Raw genomic sequence first — 18,042 nt, 5'->3', positions numbered from 1 at the left:
AAGGCCTTAATGAGTAAATACTATGGGGTTAGCCCTGAACTGGGTGCTGTGGGGAGGAAGATGAACAGGATCCTTGTATTCATGAAGTCTACAGTTTAATGAGGAAGAAATCCACTTTAATAAATAAATATAAAAACAGCTTATTAGCATTGTCATAAGAGCTATGCAGAAGAACTTATGAGAGAACATGAAACATCTGACTTGGCCTGTAATAAATGGTGGGTCAAGGAAGGCTTCCCTGAGAAGGAAGCTGGGACTTCATGAGACAAAACTGGTATTACAAGAAAGTGGGGGTGACTCCAGTGAAGGGTTTTCATTTTTGTGTGTTTGTTTCTCTCATCCAAGTTTGAAATTCAGTAAAAATGAGTTTTCTCAAAGGAGTGTCTGCAAACGTACAAAGTTAACTCTAACACCTAAAAAAAAAAAAAGAAAAAAAATTTAGCATTTTTATCACCATTGACATAAAGTGGGCTTTGGGACCGTAAGCATCCAGCTCTCAGTCATCACTCTGCCACTTCCTAGCTGTGCGACGTTAAGGACATCAGTTTACCTCTCAGCATCTCCTTGTCTCATTGCCTTGTTGATATAGTGAACATGTATATACAGCTGCTAGGGTTGCTGAATGAATCACATGAAATGATATAATACCCGAGCTCAAATACTGGTGTATGAGTGCTCAACCAATAGCTCCTTTCTTTCCACATGGTTATTCTGTTCAAAGTAATTTTGATTAAAGGACATGTAGCAGTGGGTTCCAAAATTAGATGTACAATATCAATCAATGAAAGAGCTTTAAAAATGCATAGATCTAATCCCAAGAGATTTTGATTCAGTAGCTCTTGTAAGGGGCCCAGTTATCTGTAGTTTTAAAAAATATCTCAGGGCTTCCCTGGTGGCACAGTGGTTGAGAATCTGCCTGCCAATGCAGGGGACACGGGTTCGAGCCCTGGTCTGGGAAGATCCCACATACCGCGGAGCAACTAGGCCCGTGAGCCACAATTACTGAGCCTGCGCGTCTGGAGCCTGTGCTCCGCAACAAGAGAGGCCGCGATAGTGAGAGGCCCGCGCACCGCAATGAAGAGTGGCCCCCACTTGCTGCAACTAGAGAAAGCCCTCGCACAGAAACGAAGACTCAACACAGCCATAAATAAATAAATTTAAAAATCCCAAAGTTAAAAAAAAAAAAAAAAATCTCAGGTGTTTCAGATGGTGAGCTGAGTCTAGAAACCACTTACATAAGAAAGCTATAAAATGATCATCCCTTTTGAAATGTAATCAGCATATATAGGGCTAAAATTCAGTACCTTGACTTCTAATTGAATCTAAACTGGCTTGGAAAATCCCTTCCTGATGGCACAAGACACAACACCATCATGATGTAATTATAGCATCCTGAATTAACAAGTGGGCTGAAATAGTTTTCATACAAGGACACATGGAAAATTCTTCCACATTGGAGTCAATGCACAGTTGTAGAAGAACAACCACTTATTACTCTCGTACTTGTGTCAGGCACTATCCTAAGACCTAAAGCTATGCAAAAATTCAACCCTGACTCCAAGTTCTACCGCAAAGTTGTGAGTTCATCAATTTTGTGCTCTAAGAAAAACAATCACTTAAGAAGCACTGAACTTAGGTATTTGTGTGTGTGTGCGTGTGCGCGCGTGCGCTATTTTTAGCTCTTTACGCTGAATCCATGATATAATTATACCAGATTTTTTCTTCTTCTGGAAGTTGAAACCACTCAGCCCTCATCTGTTAATAACTACATTTATGGTTATCATTTGCTGTCACCACACAAGGTATAATTTGAAGGATGGACTTAAAGGAAAAGCAACTATAAACAGAATGCAAGAACAACATTTGTGAAATAGTACACATTGTGTGTAGGTGATTTGAAACTGGACTTAAATGCAAGGATTTTACCATAATATAGTTATATTACTGTGTAGAAAGCATTCTCTTAGATGGGAGAAATAGCATAAAAATCTAACAGTGACTAAACTTTTCTGGTAATTCATTAAACTATTTCTCTAATCAAGAAAGATTATAATTTTTAACTTTAAAGCAGTTTTACAGTTTTATTAGTTTAACCTTTGACTCCTTTTTTCTTTCATTTAAACACACAAGAAAGACCATATAGGTTATTACATTCAAATATATCTTTAAATAGAATTTCAAAAAAGTTTTTCAATTCAGAAACTTGAGGTACTGCATTTTCCAAGTCACCAGATAAATCTTTAGCCTATTTTAAATATACTATTAAATAACTTATGGGATACAGAAACTTTAGATGGTTGAATACCCAGCCCTATTGGTAGTGGTTAAGAGCCTAAAGTTTGGAGCAGACTTTCTGATTTCAAATTCTGACTGTAACTCAGTAGCTTCATGACCTCAGGTCAACACCTTAAGCTTTCTTAATTTCTGTTTCCTCATCTTTAAAATAGGAGTAATAAACATACCTCCCTCATAGAGGTACTGTGAGAATGAAATAAATATATATGGAACATTTAAGTTAGTTTTTGGAACCTGAAAGATGCTCTCAAAAGTTGCTATCGTGATCATTTCCTGCCAGTTGTATTGCTTAGTTGGGAGGAGGTTTTATTTGTACAGTCCCTAGTTATGAAAAAGTAAAAATATTAATTGAATTCCTACTGCCGGTCAAGCACAACGGTGCACGCTTTCACATTCTCATATAAATGGTAACAATATGGGTTCCTTTGCACCCCACAATTTCATGCACTTATCGTTTATCAGACCAATGACAGAATGGTAGCGTTTTGGAGAACAAAGGGAAGGAAGGAGAAAGGTAAAACTGCGTATTAAAGTAAAACAAAAACCCCTAAATCTCAGTGGCATATCACAAAGTTTATTTCTTTTTTCTTTTTTTAAAATAAATTTATTTATTTATTTATTTTTGGCTGTGTTAGGTCTTCGTTTTTGTGCGAGGGCTTTCTCCAGTTGCGGCGAGCGGGGGTCACTCTTCATCGCGGTGCGCGGGCCTCTCACTGTCGCGGCCTCTCCCGTTGCGGAGCACAGGCTCCAGACGCGCAGGCTCAGCAATTGTGGCTCACGGGCCCAGTTGCTCCGCGGCATGTGGGATCTTCCCAGACCAGGGCTCGAACCCGTGTCCGCTGCATTGGCAGGCAGATTCTTAACCACTGCGCCACCAGGGAAGCCTCCAAAGTTTATTTCTTGTTCATGCAAGTGGAGGATGGGGGCAGGGGAATTTGCTCCTGCTACTGTTTAGAAATGCAGGCCAAGAGTGGCTCTTCCACTGAATTGCAAGGCTGACATTATCTCCCCAGAGATCCGCAGATGGAGGAGAAGCTAGTGCAGTGTCTCCAGGCAAACATCCCCTTGGCCAAGGTCAGTCACGTGGCTGCAAAGAAGGCTGGGAAACGTGCTTAGGAGGAAAGGAAAACTGGTTTGGTGAATAGATTACAGTTTCAGACACAAGGTCTGAAAGGAAAGGTCTGGGAGGATGCAGCTGCAAAAAAAAGTTAGGTAATCAGAATGGAAAATACAAATAAGACATTGAGAGTCTTAGGGAAAGAGTAAGGGAATAGATGAGAAGGGATGGATGAAAACTATGGAGATAGGAATAGGGCTTCTTAAAGGGACAGAGATGATGTGAGCGACGAGGAGAAAGTTGCTGAATGAAGTGTTAATATAAGAAAACCATTGGCCAGTTTCTGAATTTTGCCAAACAGTGACCCATCCTTAGAAAAGTGGAAGTTCTGGCTTTTTTATTTGTTTTAAACGTGTTCTGCAATATGCTGACTGAGTGTCAGACATAGCACTTAGTCCGTCCCACTTGTTCAAAAAGATAATCAAGACTGGTAATAAAACTGTGAAATGTGCAGAGATCCCTGAATAAAGAATTTCCATCTTCTTTGTTGTCTCTAGCTCTCTGTTTAGGATAGTTATAAAATCCAGTTCCCCTGCCTGTAAGATTAAAAGCCAAGCTGTCTGAGAGGACAACTAAATTGTCAGGAAGAGGAAGGTGAGATTTTTCTTACCAATAAAGATGTCTAAACTAAAGGCCATGTCCCGCTTTGGTAGTTTATGTATTTGTGTGATTTATGTACCATATCAAACAGTCTATCACAATATCTATTGGTTAACAAATATAAAGATGAAAGATCATAGAAAACAGTTTATTATAACAGAATTGCGACTTTTTTTTTTCCTTTTGCCTATTCCCCGTTCCTTCTTTTGGATCCTTTAAAGTATTCTAGTATGTTTTGTTTATAATTTTACTGAAATTTGTACAAATATTCCTATTTCTCTTTTATTCATTATTCCTTCATTCAACAAATACTTGGTTTCTTCTCTGTACCAGATAAGGTTCTCCCAGTCAGTATTCCTTGAATGGAAAAGAATTTGGTCATTAAGGGGAGGATATTCTTTTCTGTACTTTCTGGGAAATTCAGGAAGGAGAAACTCTGCACTGCCAGTAACTTCCTTAATCAGAATGAGGTTCATTAAGATATTTGCCTAACATGTCCAAAAGTTTGAGGAGAATGCAAGTTTTAGTTTAGATTTTCTGCTAATAGTAATATCTTGCCTGATTGTTATAGAAAAATGGAAATGGTTAAAAAGAATGGTTAAATAGTTCTCACAATCCTATCTTCCTGATATGACCATCTAGACTAACATATCTGATGTAACTCTGATAGTACTATATATGTTCTGTAATATGATTTTTTAAAACATTCTCACATGAAGAAGGAACATTTCTCCAGATAATGAACATTTATGAACATTTTGTTGGAAATGGTGGTCTGATTCTTTTTTTTTAGACTTAATTCAGAGCAGAAATTTTGGGTCCATTGTGTCTGTCAACAATAATTCTCTTAATTCATTCAGGACAATGGGAGATGAGATTCTTTCTCTCCTCTCGAAGAACTATAGGAAGTAAGTCAGCACAGACTATGAACATTTCTCCAGATAAGTTTGATGATTGCAGAATATTTGGGGGACATATCATAATTTATCTGAACAGTTCTCTCGTTAGATACAATTCATTTTTAATTTGTCCTGTTATGTCACTGCAGATGAATTTTTGTATACACTCATGATTCTGTTCTTAAAATTTCTGGAAATTAAAATGCTGCATCAAAGAATTTTCAGATTTTAAAAACACTTGCCAAATTGCCTTTCAGAAAGGTAAAGCCAGTTGCAGTTCCTGCCACTGGTGTATGAGTGTCCTGTTTTCTGCCCCTCTGCCGAGACTAATTATTACCATCTCCTTTTAATTTGAACTTCAGAGTCTCACAGTTATTTGAAATGTTACAAAAGTATCACTCTTTTAAAAAGTAAATTTTGCTCATCAGGATAAAGTTGGTGTGAAAGACTGTGAAATGTAACATGGTGTTATCATGCTCAGACATGCTTCATGTCTTCTGCCAATTTTACTCTCTTATTAGAATTTGTTTAATAGTTTATAATTGGAGGGGGTCGATTATCACTGGCCTTCAAATGTAATTTTACGTTTATAATAGAGACTGTCATGATTTTAATTTATAACTTCATTGGCAAAAAAAAAAAATCCATGATTTGTGAAAGCTGTATTAATTACATCATCAGTCAAAAACAGAATTGTCTCAAACATAATTTCTTTTTTTTTGTTTTAATTTTATTTATTTATTTATTTATTTATTTATGGCTGTGTTGGGTCTTCGTTTCTGTGCGAGGGCTTTCTCTAGTTGCGGCAAGTGGGGGCCACTCTTCATCGCGGTGCGCGGGCCTCTCACTGTCGCGGCCTCTCTTGTTGCGGAGCACAGGCTCCAGACGCGCAGGCTCAGCAATTGTGGCTCACGGACCTAGTTGCTCCGCGGTATGTGGGATCTTCCCAGACCAGGGCTTGAACCCGTGTCCCCTGCATTGGCAGGCAGATTCTCAACCACTGCGCCACCAGGGAAGCCGTCAAATATTTTCTTTGCCTTCAACTCCATGTAATATAACAACTCGTGCTGGAAATGAAGTAATAGTATCCTTATTTTGTAAGTTTTTTTGGCAAAATAATCACCACGACTTGCAAAGACAGTCTAGTAATCTTTTGAGACAATGTATGTCTCGAGCATATCATATTCAGCTCCACTTTCACCTAATTTGGTAACTGTTGCTGAAAAGGTAGAGTTTTTACCTTTCTTCTTTTCTTTATAACAAACTAAAAAAAAAAAAAATCAGCAAAGTCATGCTTCTCCCAGGTACCCCACACTCTAGCCACAGTGGATCATTTGCACTTTTTTAAAAATACGGTATGTATTTTTATTTTTTTAGCTTTGTAATTTGGCTCACATCGCTTCCTCTGGCTCCAATACCCTTTCTTTTCTTTGTGAGCTCCTTCTCATTCTTTAAAACTATGTGTGGTAGATGTGACACGTGGTGCCTGTTCCTACACACTCCTCATAGAACTACCAGAGTTCCTTCCTATGAAAGGTGAACTGGACATAGTCAGCTGTGTTTGTATTGTAGGATCTGGGTAACCAAGCTAGCCAAGTGCACCAGAGGTGAACACCTGAGCAAAGCTGTGCTAATCAAAACGCTTGCCGAGGAATCTGGAATAGTCGCTGAGAGGCTAAGCAGTTTTCTGAGCAGAGCTGAACCTGAAGGTCACTTTTACTGGGGACAGAATATATGCCACTTTGTCAAGCCTTAGATGTGTGCAAATTACAGTACAGCAGAAATCATTAGCAAGCTATGAAGCCAGTCTGCAGAATGGTTTCCATACTGATTTTCATAAGAGGTAGCATTCCAATCCATGTAACCTTTTTTACTTTCTCTAGTTTAAATGATTTATCTTCCTTGAAATAAAAGGGCCTTGAAAAGAAGACAGTTCAAATACGATTGCTTCCCTGAAGCTTTAACAGAGCACCTATAGACAGATTTAATTACTTTTAATCTCTTGTTAGGTATTCATATGTATGATACAATATCTTATCATTAATTGTTTTTTCAATAGTGAAGACCTAAAATTGAGTGCTTACTATAAACTATACATAATGCTAAGTGTTATTATAATGTATGCATTATTCTCACATCAACACTCTGAAGTTGGCATTCACTCCATATTATTAATGAGGTTCTATCCTTTGCCCAACATCATTAGTGGAAGCAGAGGGAGCCATGATTCCATGCCAAGTCTATCTGATTCCAGGCGCTATGTCTCAAACCACTATATTAAACCAACCCCCAGCACTAATAGTTGTTTATCATCTCTTGCTAAATGGTGAGTTCCTTGAAGTTAGCATATTATGTACGTTGTTTCAGTTGTTAGGATAGTACCTATTGAATACCAAAGGCTCAATACACGTTAATTGAATTAAAATTCTCTAGCATTATCCAGATTGTAGTCTCTGATTATTGATTTGACTGTTTCTAAGCAGTTAACATTAGGACAAACATAAAGGCCCACATATATACACACATTTGTACAAACATCAGATGCCTAAATTATGGAGATTCTTTATTTTCTGTTTCTTCAATGTGGAGACAAATAATATATTTATTTTATATTTTGATACTGTACTCAGTAGTAATTGAGAAAGTATGAAAATTGTAATATAGAACTCAGTGGAACACATTTTATGAACCTAATGGTAGCATCATCCATTTCTCTTTGAGACTATAAAAAAAAGGCAGTAACATGATAGATGCTACAGTCAGTGAAGGAAAGTGAAGGAAATTTTAATGATTTTTACCTGAAATTTCCATAAGTGGCAATGAGTGCTAATTTGGCCATGCAATAGAAATACTGAAACTGATACAATTTCTAACTGTATAATTATGTTACTAATTTCATGATTGAATTAATGCAATTTGATTTACCATGGGAAAAGTCCGTAAAGTGTTTTGATCTGCTGAAATATGAACAGTCATATTTAGGCTGCATGTCTGTATTTTTCTTTTAAACAATATATTCCCATCTTCATTCCTATCAATAGATTTCAGGTTAAACAAAATTTGAAATATTTAACTCCTAGCAAAACAAGAAAAAAGGGATGGGGAAATGACTTGTTTGTAATTTTATTTAATAATTATTTTAAAATCAAAGGAATTAGTCTACCTTTTTTTTTAACATCTTTATTGAAGTATAATTGCTTTACAATGGTGTGATAGTTTCTGCTGTATAACAAAGTGAATCAGCTATACATATACATACATCTCCATATCTCCTCCCTCTTGCATCTCCCTCCCACCCTCCCTATCCCACTCCTCTAGGTGGACACAAAGCACCGAGCTGATCTCCCTGTGCTATGCAGCTGCTTCCCACTAGCTATCTGTTTTACATTTGGTAGTGTATATATGTCCATGCCACTCTCTCACTTCATCCCAGCTTACCCTTCCCCCTTCCCGTGTCCTCAAGTCCATTCTCTACGTCTGCATCTTTATTCCTGTCCTACCCCTATGTTCTTCAGAACCACCTGGTTTTTTTTTTAGATTCCATATATATATATGTTAGCATACGGCATTTGTTTTTCTCTTTCTGACTTACTTCACTCTGTATGACAGACTCTAGGTCCATCCACCTCACTACAAATAACTCAATTTCACTTCTTTTTATGGCTGAGTAATATTCCATTGTATATATGTACCACATCTTCTTTATCCATTCATCTGTGGATGGACACTTAGGTTGCTTCCATGTCCTGGCTATTGTAAATAGAGCTGCAATGAACATTGTGGTACATGACTCTTTTTGAATTACGGTTTTCTCAGAGTATATGCCGAGTAGTGGGATTGCTGGGTCGTATGGTAGTTCTATTTTTGTTTTTTGAGGAACCTCCATACTGTTCTCCATAGTGGCTGTATCAACTTACATTCCCACCAACAGTGCAAGAGGGTTCCCTTTTCTCCACACCCTCTCCAGGCTTTATTGTTTGTAGATTTTTTGATGATGGCCATTCTGACAGGTGTGAGGTGATACCTCATTGTAGTTTTGATTTGCATTTCTCTAATGATTAGTGATGTTGAGCATCCTTTCATGTGTTTGTTGGCAATCTGTATATCTTCTTTGGAGAAATGTCTATTTAGGTCTTCTGCCCATTTTTGGATTGGGTTGTTTGTATTTTTGATATTGAGCTGCATGAGCTGCTTGTATATTTTGGAGATTAATCCTAACAAGTCTACCTTTAACTGAATGCCACTATTACTATGTAAAATTGATAGGATAAACCTCTTCCCTCTTCCTCCTTTGACACAATTTAGCAAGAGTTTAATCATCACTAGATCAGTGATAAACAAACATCTTGTCATTTTGCCCATGCCACCCCTTATGAGTAGCTACAGCAAGCATGCTTTTTAAATTTGGGTTTTCCTACAAAAATGAGTCATTATCTTATCCTCCAACTATATCAGCACATGAACACACACACAAAATCTATACTGATGGCACAATATTTGTTATGGCACAATATTTGTTATAACAAAAACACTGGCAACAATTTAGATGTCTCTCAATAATGACTCTTTAAATTACAGTATAGCCATTCCAACATACTACACTCTTTAAGGCAACCATTAAAAGGAATGGGATACCTCTCTATGTATTACACAGAATAATCTGCAAGGATGTAAAATAAAAAGTGCCAGGTACAGGGCAGTGTATAGAGTATGTTACCATTTGATAAAATGCTTTGAGAATGCATTCCCAAGTTCATGTATTTTTCCATTCAAATAAATTGTTTAAAAGTAAAATAATATTCAAGTTTCAGCAGCCACTATCTAAAATGTTTGAGATTCCTTAAATGATCCTCTTTTGATTTTGTATTGTACCTGACTTCCATCTTCCAGCCTCCATTACTAGCTAATAAAGTAACTACAGGTTTTTTTTATATTCTTTTTTCACCTTTATAAATGTGCAGAATTTCTTTTTGATATCCCTTCCTAAGTCCTCAGCTGGATAGGAAGAAGAGGCATCCCTCCTTGGTTGGTTTCTCATTCTCCCATCTGCATCATGCAATGGGGAGCAAGGAGGGCTAGAACCAGGGCTGATGTGCTAAGATGTGCAGAGGTGGACCATCTCTGGCAACGGCCAGTTCCGGCATAAATGAAGGAATCCCATAGCCAAGGCCCTTTAAATGATTCCTCCTCTCCCCTCTTGAAACAGAGGCCCTTCTTTCTTCTTTTCGAAGAAAGGGTTTCCTGTTTCCTCTCCTCTGTTGTGCTTTATTGGAGATGGCAGGCCTTAGAATTGGCCTTCCTGGCACATCAGCAAACTAGCACATGTAGAAAAAGAAAGTTTTTCCAGGGTGAGGAAGCCGAAACTTCCAAACAAAAGGAATGTAACAGCAGACATCCTGCCAGTTCCCTTCTCAGGGAAGAACCAACCAACCCTTGTGTCCTGTTGGCAAAACTCCTTGAAATTGAACCACTTCCGGGAATACAAAAACAACAAACATTCTAGGACATCTGTGTTATTTAAGGAAACTTTTTAGACAATTTATCAGTCACTGTCCTCTGGAGTCCCTTAAAGCCAGCATTTTGTGGTTTTGATGTAGATGTTTGAATATTACAGAATGAGTGTAAACTGGGACAGTTGCTCTCTCCTTCCCCAGTATCAGATTTGTCGGTATCAAAGTTGGCAAATGAAAACACAAAGCCAGTTTAGACTTCATTTCTATGGGTTTTCTTTTAAACAATATACCCCTATCCTCTTCCAATGAACAGATTTCTGGTTGAGCAAAAACTAAAATATTCAGTTCACCTAGCAAGAGAAGCAAAGAACAAAATGAGAGAGGATTTGTGATTTTTAGGTAATAATTATTTAAAAATCAAAGTAATTGGAACCAAGTCTTCCTGGCATGAAGTAGTATTTAAGATACTTCAAACTGACTAATTTGGTACAAAATCTGCATGTATTTGTCAACTGTATTTACACACACACCACACACATAACAGCCCTCTAAGATCACACTGCCAAAATTTATTTATACTTGTAATATTTCATGGTATTAAATTTTATTTCAAGGACTATCACAGCCTAGAGATAAATATAATCTAAGCACTGAGAGAGTACATTTTGGAAAATAAGCTAATATTTTCATGATAAATCTTACATACCTATCACTTGTCATTCCAAAAGTTCCTTACGTTCTAAATTCTAGAATTAAAAGGGGAAAGGGTTTTGCATTTAAGAAGTATAAGCTGAAAGTATTTATTTCAATTCAATATGGAATAGGCTGAAAGTATTTATTTCAATTCAATATAGAGTATTTATCAGAATCAAGATAACAATGTATACAAACATTTACATAACAAGAGGAACAATAGACAATGCAGCACGTTTAGAAAAATAATTAAAAGTTTTGTTGCATTTACAGGTAAGTGCCACACTGAAAATTTACAACACAGTAATTTACTGCAATCAATGACAGGGGAGTTCCACAAAGAAACAAAGCTCTTACACTCCAGATTTTCAGAAGGTATTATTGGAATGCTTAACTGTAACCACAGAATTTGTACATCCTTAAGGATTGAGCTCACAGAAGTCACAAACAGTTTTCATAGCATATATTATGTAAATGGAGTCCACTGTGTTCAGACAGCTGGCTTAGTGTCTCTGACAGGTGTGAAGCCTAGAAGAATTACTGGCTTGATGGTGCTCTTTCTGTATCCGGCAAGACAGACCTTCTCCACAGTAACAACGCTGGAATATCTCCAGCCCGTGAGAGCCTTTTCTCCTGTGCTTGGTGCACACTTGACCTTCTTTGAGAACAGGTTTACAGATCTTGGACCAGAAATGTCTAGCACAACACAACCCTGTAGCACAGTCTGATGATCGGAGACAGACAGAACCTTCTTGTCCTAGGAAGACAATAGGGAAAGTACATGGTCACTGCTAAGCCTGCGTTATTTCATTAAGGTGATCCGAAAGACACTTCTGATGTGCTAACAAAAAAGGATGAGTCTTTAGATCCTTTAACCTACCTTTGGTATGATACATTTTTGAAGACAGTGTAGTTCTTCTGGAGTACCCATCCAAGGTGCTGTGATCATTACCAAAGCTTTCAATAATGGTTTCCTCAATTTCTCCTCGATTGAAATGATTGTGATCAGAAGGCATACATATTCCTAAGGAAACAGGAGATAGTGATTAACTCCTGAGCTGTTACTTGTTACTGCGAATAGCTGTGACAGTGGCAGTCTGTTATGCCTGCCCCAATCTGAGATACCTCACTGTAATGACGTTAATTTAAACACGAGCCAAACTTCCTTCCAAGTGTTAAAGCAAAACTCCCCAGATGGACAGAAGCATCAGTCTGTACACTGTGCACTCACATGTAACATCCCCAATCTAGCCACTTAAAATACTTTCCCACCAACTGCGGTAGTGGCAGTGAAATTTCTGCCCATTTTAATATCATCCTTGGGGTAAGAAAAATAAAATCACTTAAAAAATTGTTTTTAAAAATAACTTCTCTGCCCTTGGTGCTATATAGGTACTGCCAGACTAAGTTAAGCAAATGCAATGCCTGCTGCCTGGAAGATTACACTCTTTACCACCAGTTACTTTACTGTATAATTTCTATATTACAGAGATTTAGTTAGTTCACCCGGAGTATTACTGGGTCCTAAGGAGGATTGCCACCCTTAAGTTTATTTCTGGAGACTTCTTTGGCTGAGTCTACCTCTTTGAGACATTAAACTTTTGTGGATCTGTGGTTGGGGGGAGGAGTACTTATTTTAAGGTAGCAGGAGGTAGAGGCAGAGAGGGATGGAGAAGCCAGGATGTGAGGGCATCAAGATCTCCTTTAAGAACGGCCAGCACAGATAAATCACTCTGTCTTCTGACTGACAACTGTTTGAACAGGGATCTTGAGGGAGAGGCTAGTCTGGCAGAGCTGTGAGAGGCACCATAAGAAAAATGGAAAAGGCAACTAAACGCCCAGTCTGGTTTCCTTGGTCTCTGTATAATTCCACCTCCCTCCCCATCTTCTTTCTCAAATGGTATCAAGACTCTCTCTAGACAAATTTTTATGGAAGGGTCCACTCTGAGGTAAGACGTCGTGTTAAGTAATCGAGGGGCACAAAGGGAGATAAGGAGCTCCAATACCTCTCTGTACTTCTCTTTGCTCCCTGGTTAAACACTAACCTGAAAACATTTCAGGGGAACCTCGCACACTGAACTCCCATTTGCAGGTGGTGCCACAGCGTTCTCAAAGCTGAGAGCATTGTCTCCCAACTGTAGGCGCACAAGCGCGGGATGGTTTGAGTCCGAAAGGAAGCTACCCGACTCACCATTTTTGCAGTAATTCCCAGGGCAGCACATAGCGTGACGCATGCAGCGTTTTCGACGCTTCCTGCAGGAGAGGCAGATTTGCGCGCCTGCCCCCGCTCCGCGGGTGGAACTCGCGCAGTACTCATCGGTGCTGCACTCCTCGTCCTCGGCGCACGGGTACGGCTGCGGGAAGGGGGCCAGGAGAGGGTGAGGCACCTGGGCAGCCAGGTACCACACTCCTGGACTCATCACGGTCCCTTTCTGTCCACCTCTCCAAAAGCTGCTGCTGCCGGCCGCTGCTCCCAAAGGCAGAGTTTCCAAATGCGCCTTGAACTGCACACAGCACGTTCTACGCCCTCCTCCCCCAATAAGACCCCTTCAGGGTTACAGCGTCCCCAGGTCCCCAAGACCCTTCTCACCTGGTAGTTGTCAATGGTCTGGTACTTGTTGCCGCCCTCCAACAGAATTCCCGGAGCAGCGCTGACTGCGAAGCCTGGGTGCCCGGCAGCGCCGCCCAGCGGTGGGGGTAGGTTCTTGATGGCGTTGGAATTGAGAAGAACCGAGTTCAAGGTGGCACTGACTCCGAACAGAGGGTGACCGCAAAGAGCCGCAGCTACTAGGGTAACCAACACCCGGGCAGCACCCGCTGTGCCCAGAGCCGTCATCTCAGAAGGACTCAAGGGAGACAAAGAGAAAGGAGGAATGTCGCTTTGCAAGCCTGGTGCCCGCGAAGCTGTGCTGGCGCAGCCGCGGAGTCAGGGTTCCGAGAGCCTCCACCGGTCCCAGAGTCCTGACTGCGGGGCTCTGCTCCGCCACCGCCACCGCGGCTGCCTTTATACTGTGGGCTGTGAGCATTCCGGCCCCTCGGGGGGGAGACAACAAAGCCGGGTTGGGATTTCAAAGCGTTGGGAGGGGCTGGAAGGGGGTGTGTTTGTGTACATGAAGGGGAGCCTTTGACACTCTTCACCCCGCCCCTCCCTTGCGCAGTCGTTCCCCTGCCCAGCTCACCTTCGGGGTGATGGTAATCAGTGAGCATTAGAGGAGACAACTTTAATAAATGCGGGAAGTGGGAGGAACTCGGGTGCCCTTGCCTTGCAGTAGGGGTAGGAGCATTGAGATCTGAAATACTTTTTAGTCAGGCATTGTGATATTCTCTGCAAAACCGCTTTTCTCCTTTCTTCTTTACGCCAGTACTATTTTTTGTTGTGCACACAAATAATATTCAGTATTAAATACAGCCAGATCAGTAATTCAAAGTCTCTACCAAAACGTCTCAGCGAGAGGGCCAGGTGGCCCTTGCACGTTGCTGATTAACCCTTTAGAGTCACGGTTTGCAGATTTGGGGTGAGATCCTCGGTTTTAAGTTCGTTCAATTCCTCCCCCCATTCTTCCCCTCCCCCCCGCCCCCACGAGAAAAATGTGCAAAGAGAAAGACATTTGCACATCAAACGAGGGTAAGAAGGAAGAACTAATTCTCTTTTGATGGGAAGTTTAGAGAGGGAGGCGAGAGACTGGTGTTTGGAAATTAGATCAGGGGTGGAGGGAAGAGGGAAATGACCATCCGATAATCAAGCTATTTAATGTTGTTCTTTGAATCCGAGCAGTCGCGGCAGTAGATGAACTTGATTAGGCAGACGCGCAAGATCAAAGTGGCAGGAGCGAAAGCGGACAGGGTCCAACGGCTGGGTCAGTGGTCCTTCCCTGATTCCCCCTTCTCAGCGGTGGGTTAACGCAGGGAGATAAGAAACCCTTAAGGCTTAGCGCCTTCCTCATTAGTATTTCATATTGCAAAGCTTGAGAACGCCTGTGTTTGATTCCAACTCAGACAGTTACCGGAACCAGGGAATACTCGCTCTAGGGAGATAAGAGACTAGCTTCTGGAAAGGGGAAGCTGAAAGTGAATTTGTCGTCATGTAAGTCAGTGTATAAAAATAATAAAGTAAGGCTAGTGTGTAAGAATGCCGTCCTGCTCATGCATTGCAAATAATTGATTCAACAAAAACATATTGGAAGCCTAGTGCCCTGGCAGTGGGCTATCCTTCGCGTTGTTGCCCTGTTGGGGGGGGGGGGGGCGGTGGGCGCGGGGGTGCATTGAATACAAATATTCTAACTAAAGTAATAATACAGATAAGAAATGTACACAGTTCTCTTTAAAGCAGGTTGATGTTATAAGTATCAGAAGATGGACAACTACTACGTGAATTTAGAAACAGAAGAGATGATTGAATAATCACTGTTGAATGAAAAAGCCTAGGGTGTATTTATTTAGTGCTCCCTAACCTGCAGGGTATTTATAATCACTTTACATACCGACCTACTATATTGATTACTGGGACGGCCACCAAGTGTAGCCAGTGGTAATCTTGCAGTAGTATAATAATCCTAAAGTTAAGAGAGGGAGGGGTAGTTTTAAAAACCAGTTTGTAATCTTCTGTGTTCTAATTCCTTGGGTTTCAGAGGTCATATTAAGAATATCTTTTAAACAATTATTTAATAATGCCTCTATGTGCACTGGTGCCCCTCCGTCCTATCCCAAATTCTATCTATCCTGTGAAATTTCCCCTGGTTTACTGATAATTCCTCCTTAAAATTCTAACATGGATTAACTCCCACATATTTCTTTAGATTTTGTTAAGAACATGTACAGTAACTTAGACTTGGCTACTACTCTAAAAATTTTTGGAACAAATTGAAATTCAGAAACAAAGGGGAGGTTGTTTATATTGGCTTTTTAAAAATGAGCCTAAGAAATGAACAAGCCAATACACCTTTTATTGAGAATCAGCAATGAACCAGGTCTCCCCTGGGCAGATATGCCATGACCCTCAGCCAACATGAAGTTTATATAGATGGAGAGGTATTGTAGGGTAAAAAGGTAAAGGCATAGGGGATTTTAGGTGCCATATTATCACCTGCAGAATATTGATAACAATGTCAGTAATCAGTGTGTTGAGTACCTTCCGTGTGGTAGAAAGTCTAGAGTCTGTCTTAAATTCTTACAGTGTTGAAATGTGGAGTAAGAATCCCATGCCCTTGGGATGGATTAAAATATTTCTTCCTACTCCCATTCTCCCATTTAAATATTTAAATATACAATATGCTTTGCCACACTGAAAGCCAATTTCTTTTCCTCTTTTTGTAAGAGATGGTAAATGTTAAAACATTTAACGAATTTAGTCCATTAAGAACTTGAATTCACAAATGAAACCATTGTTTAGAGGCCAAAAAAAAAAAAAAGTGCAACAGTTTAATCAGTAAAAGGAAAACTTCAACAAAAAGGCATGTTGCAAAAAAAAAAAAAAAAAGGCATGTTGCATAAATTCAGTCTTGATCCCTGAACATGTACGTCTGTTATGGTCTAATATTCATTAAGCTTAGACAGAGTCTGTTGTGATGAGTTAGGGAAGCTAAGCCAAGGTTAGGGTTTCATGAGCGGATCCTTCCCCACTTCCCACGTTCCTCCTGAAGTCATGATTTGAAAGCTAATAATAGTGAATTGGTCAATATCTGAGTTCCTACTATGAGCTAAGCACTGTATGTGGTGTATGTGGTGCTGTGTGAAAAAAGATGAGTACTCAGGTTATCTATCTACAAATAATTTAGAGGGGGGAGGGGAAGTAAGCTCTTAAATTATACAAGAAAGAACTTATGTAGGAGGTCCTCAGAGAGAGCTGGGTCTGTAGCAGGCCAACCCTCTGTTCCAAATGGGAAAACTTAGTTTGTCGATGGAATCTCAATTTGAACATCCTTTTCATGATTGAGTTTGCTCAGTGGCCACAAAAGAGCAGGATGAGTAAGGAGATAAAGTGAAGTTCGTTGTTCCACCAGCATCCAGTTTAAATTCAGTGAGTGACCATTATATGCAGAATGCTACCCTAGTCCCTTTGGGAATATACCCACAAAATATTAAAGGCAGCCTTTTTGTCCTCAGAAAGCTTTCTGTCTATAGTAGAGTAGTTGGGGAAACAAATATACCTACATGGAATGGAGGAAGAGCTTTTCCAAAACAGATTATACCTGGGTACATATTAGGTCATGGGGAAGATTATATTTTGGGACATATTAGGTCTAGGAGTTGTGACCAGCAAACCTTGGGAAAGAGTGTTCTGATGACTCTGAGTCTCTCCCGGCAGATAGATGACAGAGGTGATAGAAGTTGGGGCAGGTGTATTTAGTTTATTAGGCCTAGCTTATTTAGGGAAACCCTGCCTCTTATTTGATCTGGTTTAAATAGAACCATAGTTAACGCAGTAAGTTTAATACTGTGGATTAGATTTTAGAATAGGTGAAATGTTTACCAACGTGGAATTGAACCACGTAACTCAGGAAGGGCATAATGTGTGCCTTCCTCACATTCTAAGTGCTGTATGTCTGGCATAGACTATTCATCAGCCTCTTCATCCATGAGGGAGACAGGAAAATACACTCCAAAAATCACCATGCTGTTTTCAAACTGTTTTCCATCTTTGCTATTTCAGATTCTTATGTAACTGCTACATTTTTAATTCATTACCTTCCTCTCTTCCTTTCTTCTTCCTCCCTCTCTCCCTTCCTTCCCTCCTTCTTTGCTTCTTTCTTTTTGTTAAATCAAAGGAAGCAGATCTGTTGCCATTTAATTTTACTTCACTGGGAAACACTGAATAAATGTCATTCCTTATGGTGAGTGTTGCCAACGTTTTTGGAGTACTGATCTTGAATTTAGAGTAGGGAGTCCTTATTACTGAGTTTAGTTTAAAAAAAAAAAATTCTTATGACTTTCTCATTGGCCTTTAAAAGATTTGGGTCTTAATGTTCTTCCTGATGTTAAAAGAGCT

General features: G+C 39.8%; 1 protein-coding gene across 1 annotated transcript; it reads right to left on the bottom strand.

Annotated features, from left to right (window-relative positions):
• Nucleotides 1-11,276: 11,276 nt before the first annotated feature.
• DKK1 (dickkopf WNT signaling pathway inhibitor 1) lies at nt 11,277-14,062 on the bottom strand. Its single transcript, XM_059899878.1, has 4 exons — nt 13,648-14,062; nt 13,249-13,411; nt 11,938-12,081; nt 11,277-11,814 (listed from the first exon to the last, which is right to left on the bottom strand). The coding sequence occupies exons 1-4, from the start codon at nt 13,891-13,893 to the stop codon at nt 11,561-11,563; spliced, it is 807 nt and encodes a 268-aa protein (XP_059755861.1). The 5' UTR covers nt 13,894-14,062; the 3' UTR covers nt 11,277-11,560.
• Between the last annotated feature and the right edge of the window lie 3,980 nt (nt 14,063-18,042).

Source organism: Balaenoptera ricei, chromosome 16 (assembly GCF_028023285.1).
Source record: "Balaenoptera ricei isolate mBalRic1 chromosome 16, mBalRic1.hap2, whole genome shotgun sequence".
Classification (NCBI taxonomy): domain Eukaryota; kingdom Metazoa; phylum Chordata; class Mammalia; order Artiodactyla; family Balaenopteridae; genus Balaenoptera; species Balaenoptera ricei.
The sequence above is the reverse complement of the archived record's forward strand: the minus strand, read 5'-3'. Positions and strand labels throughout refer to the sequence as shown.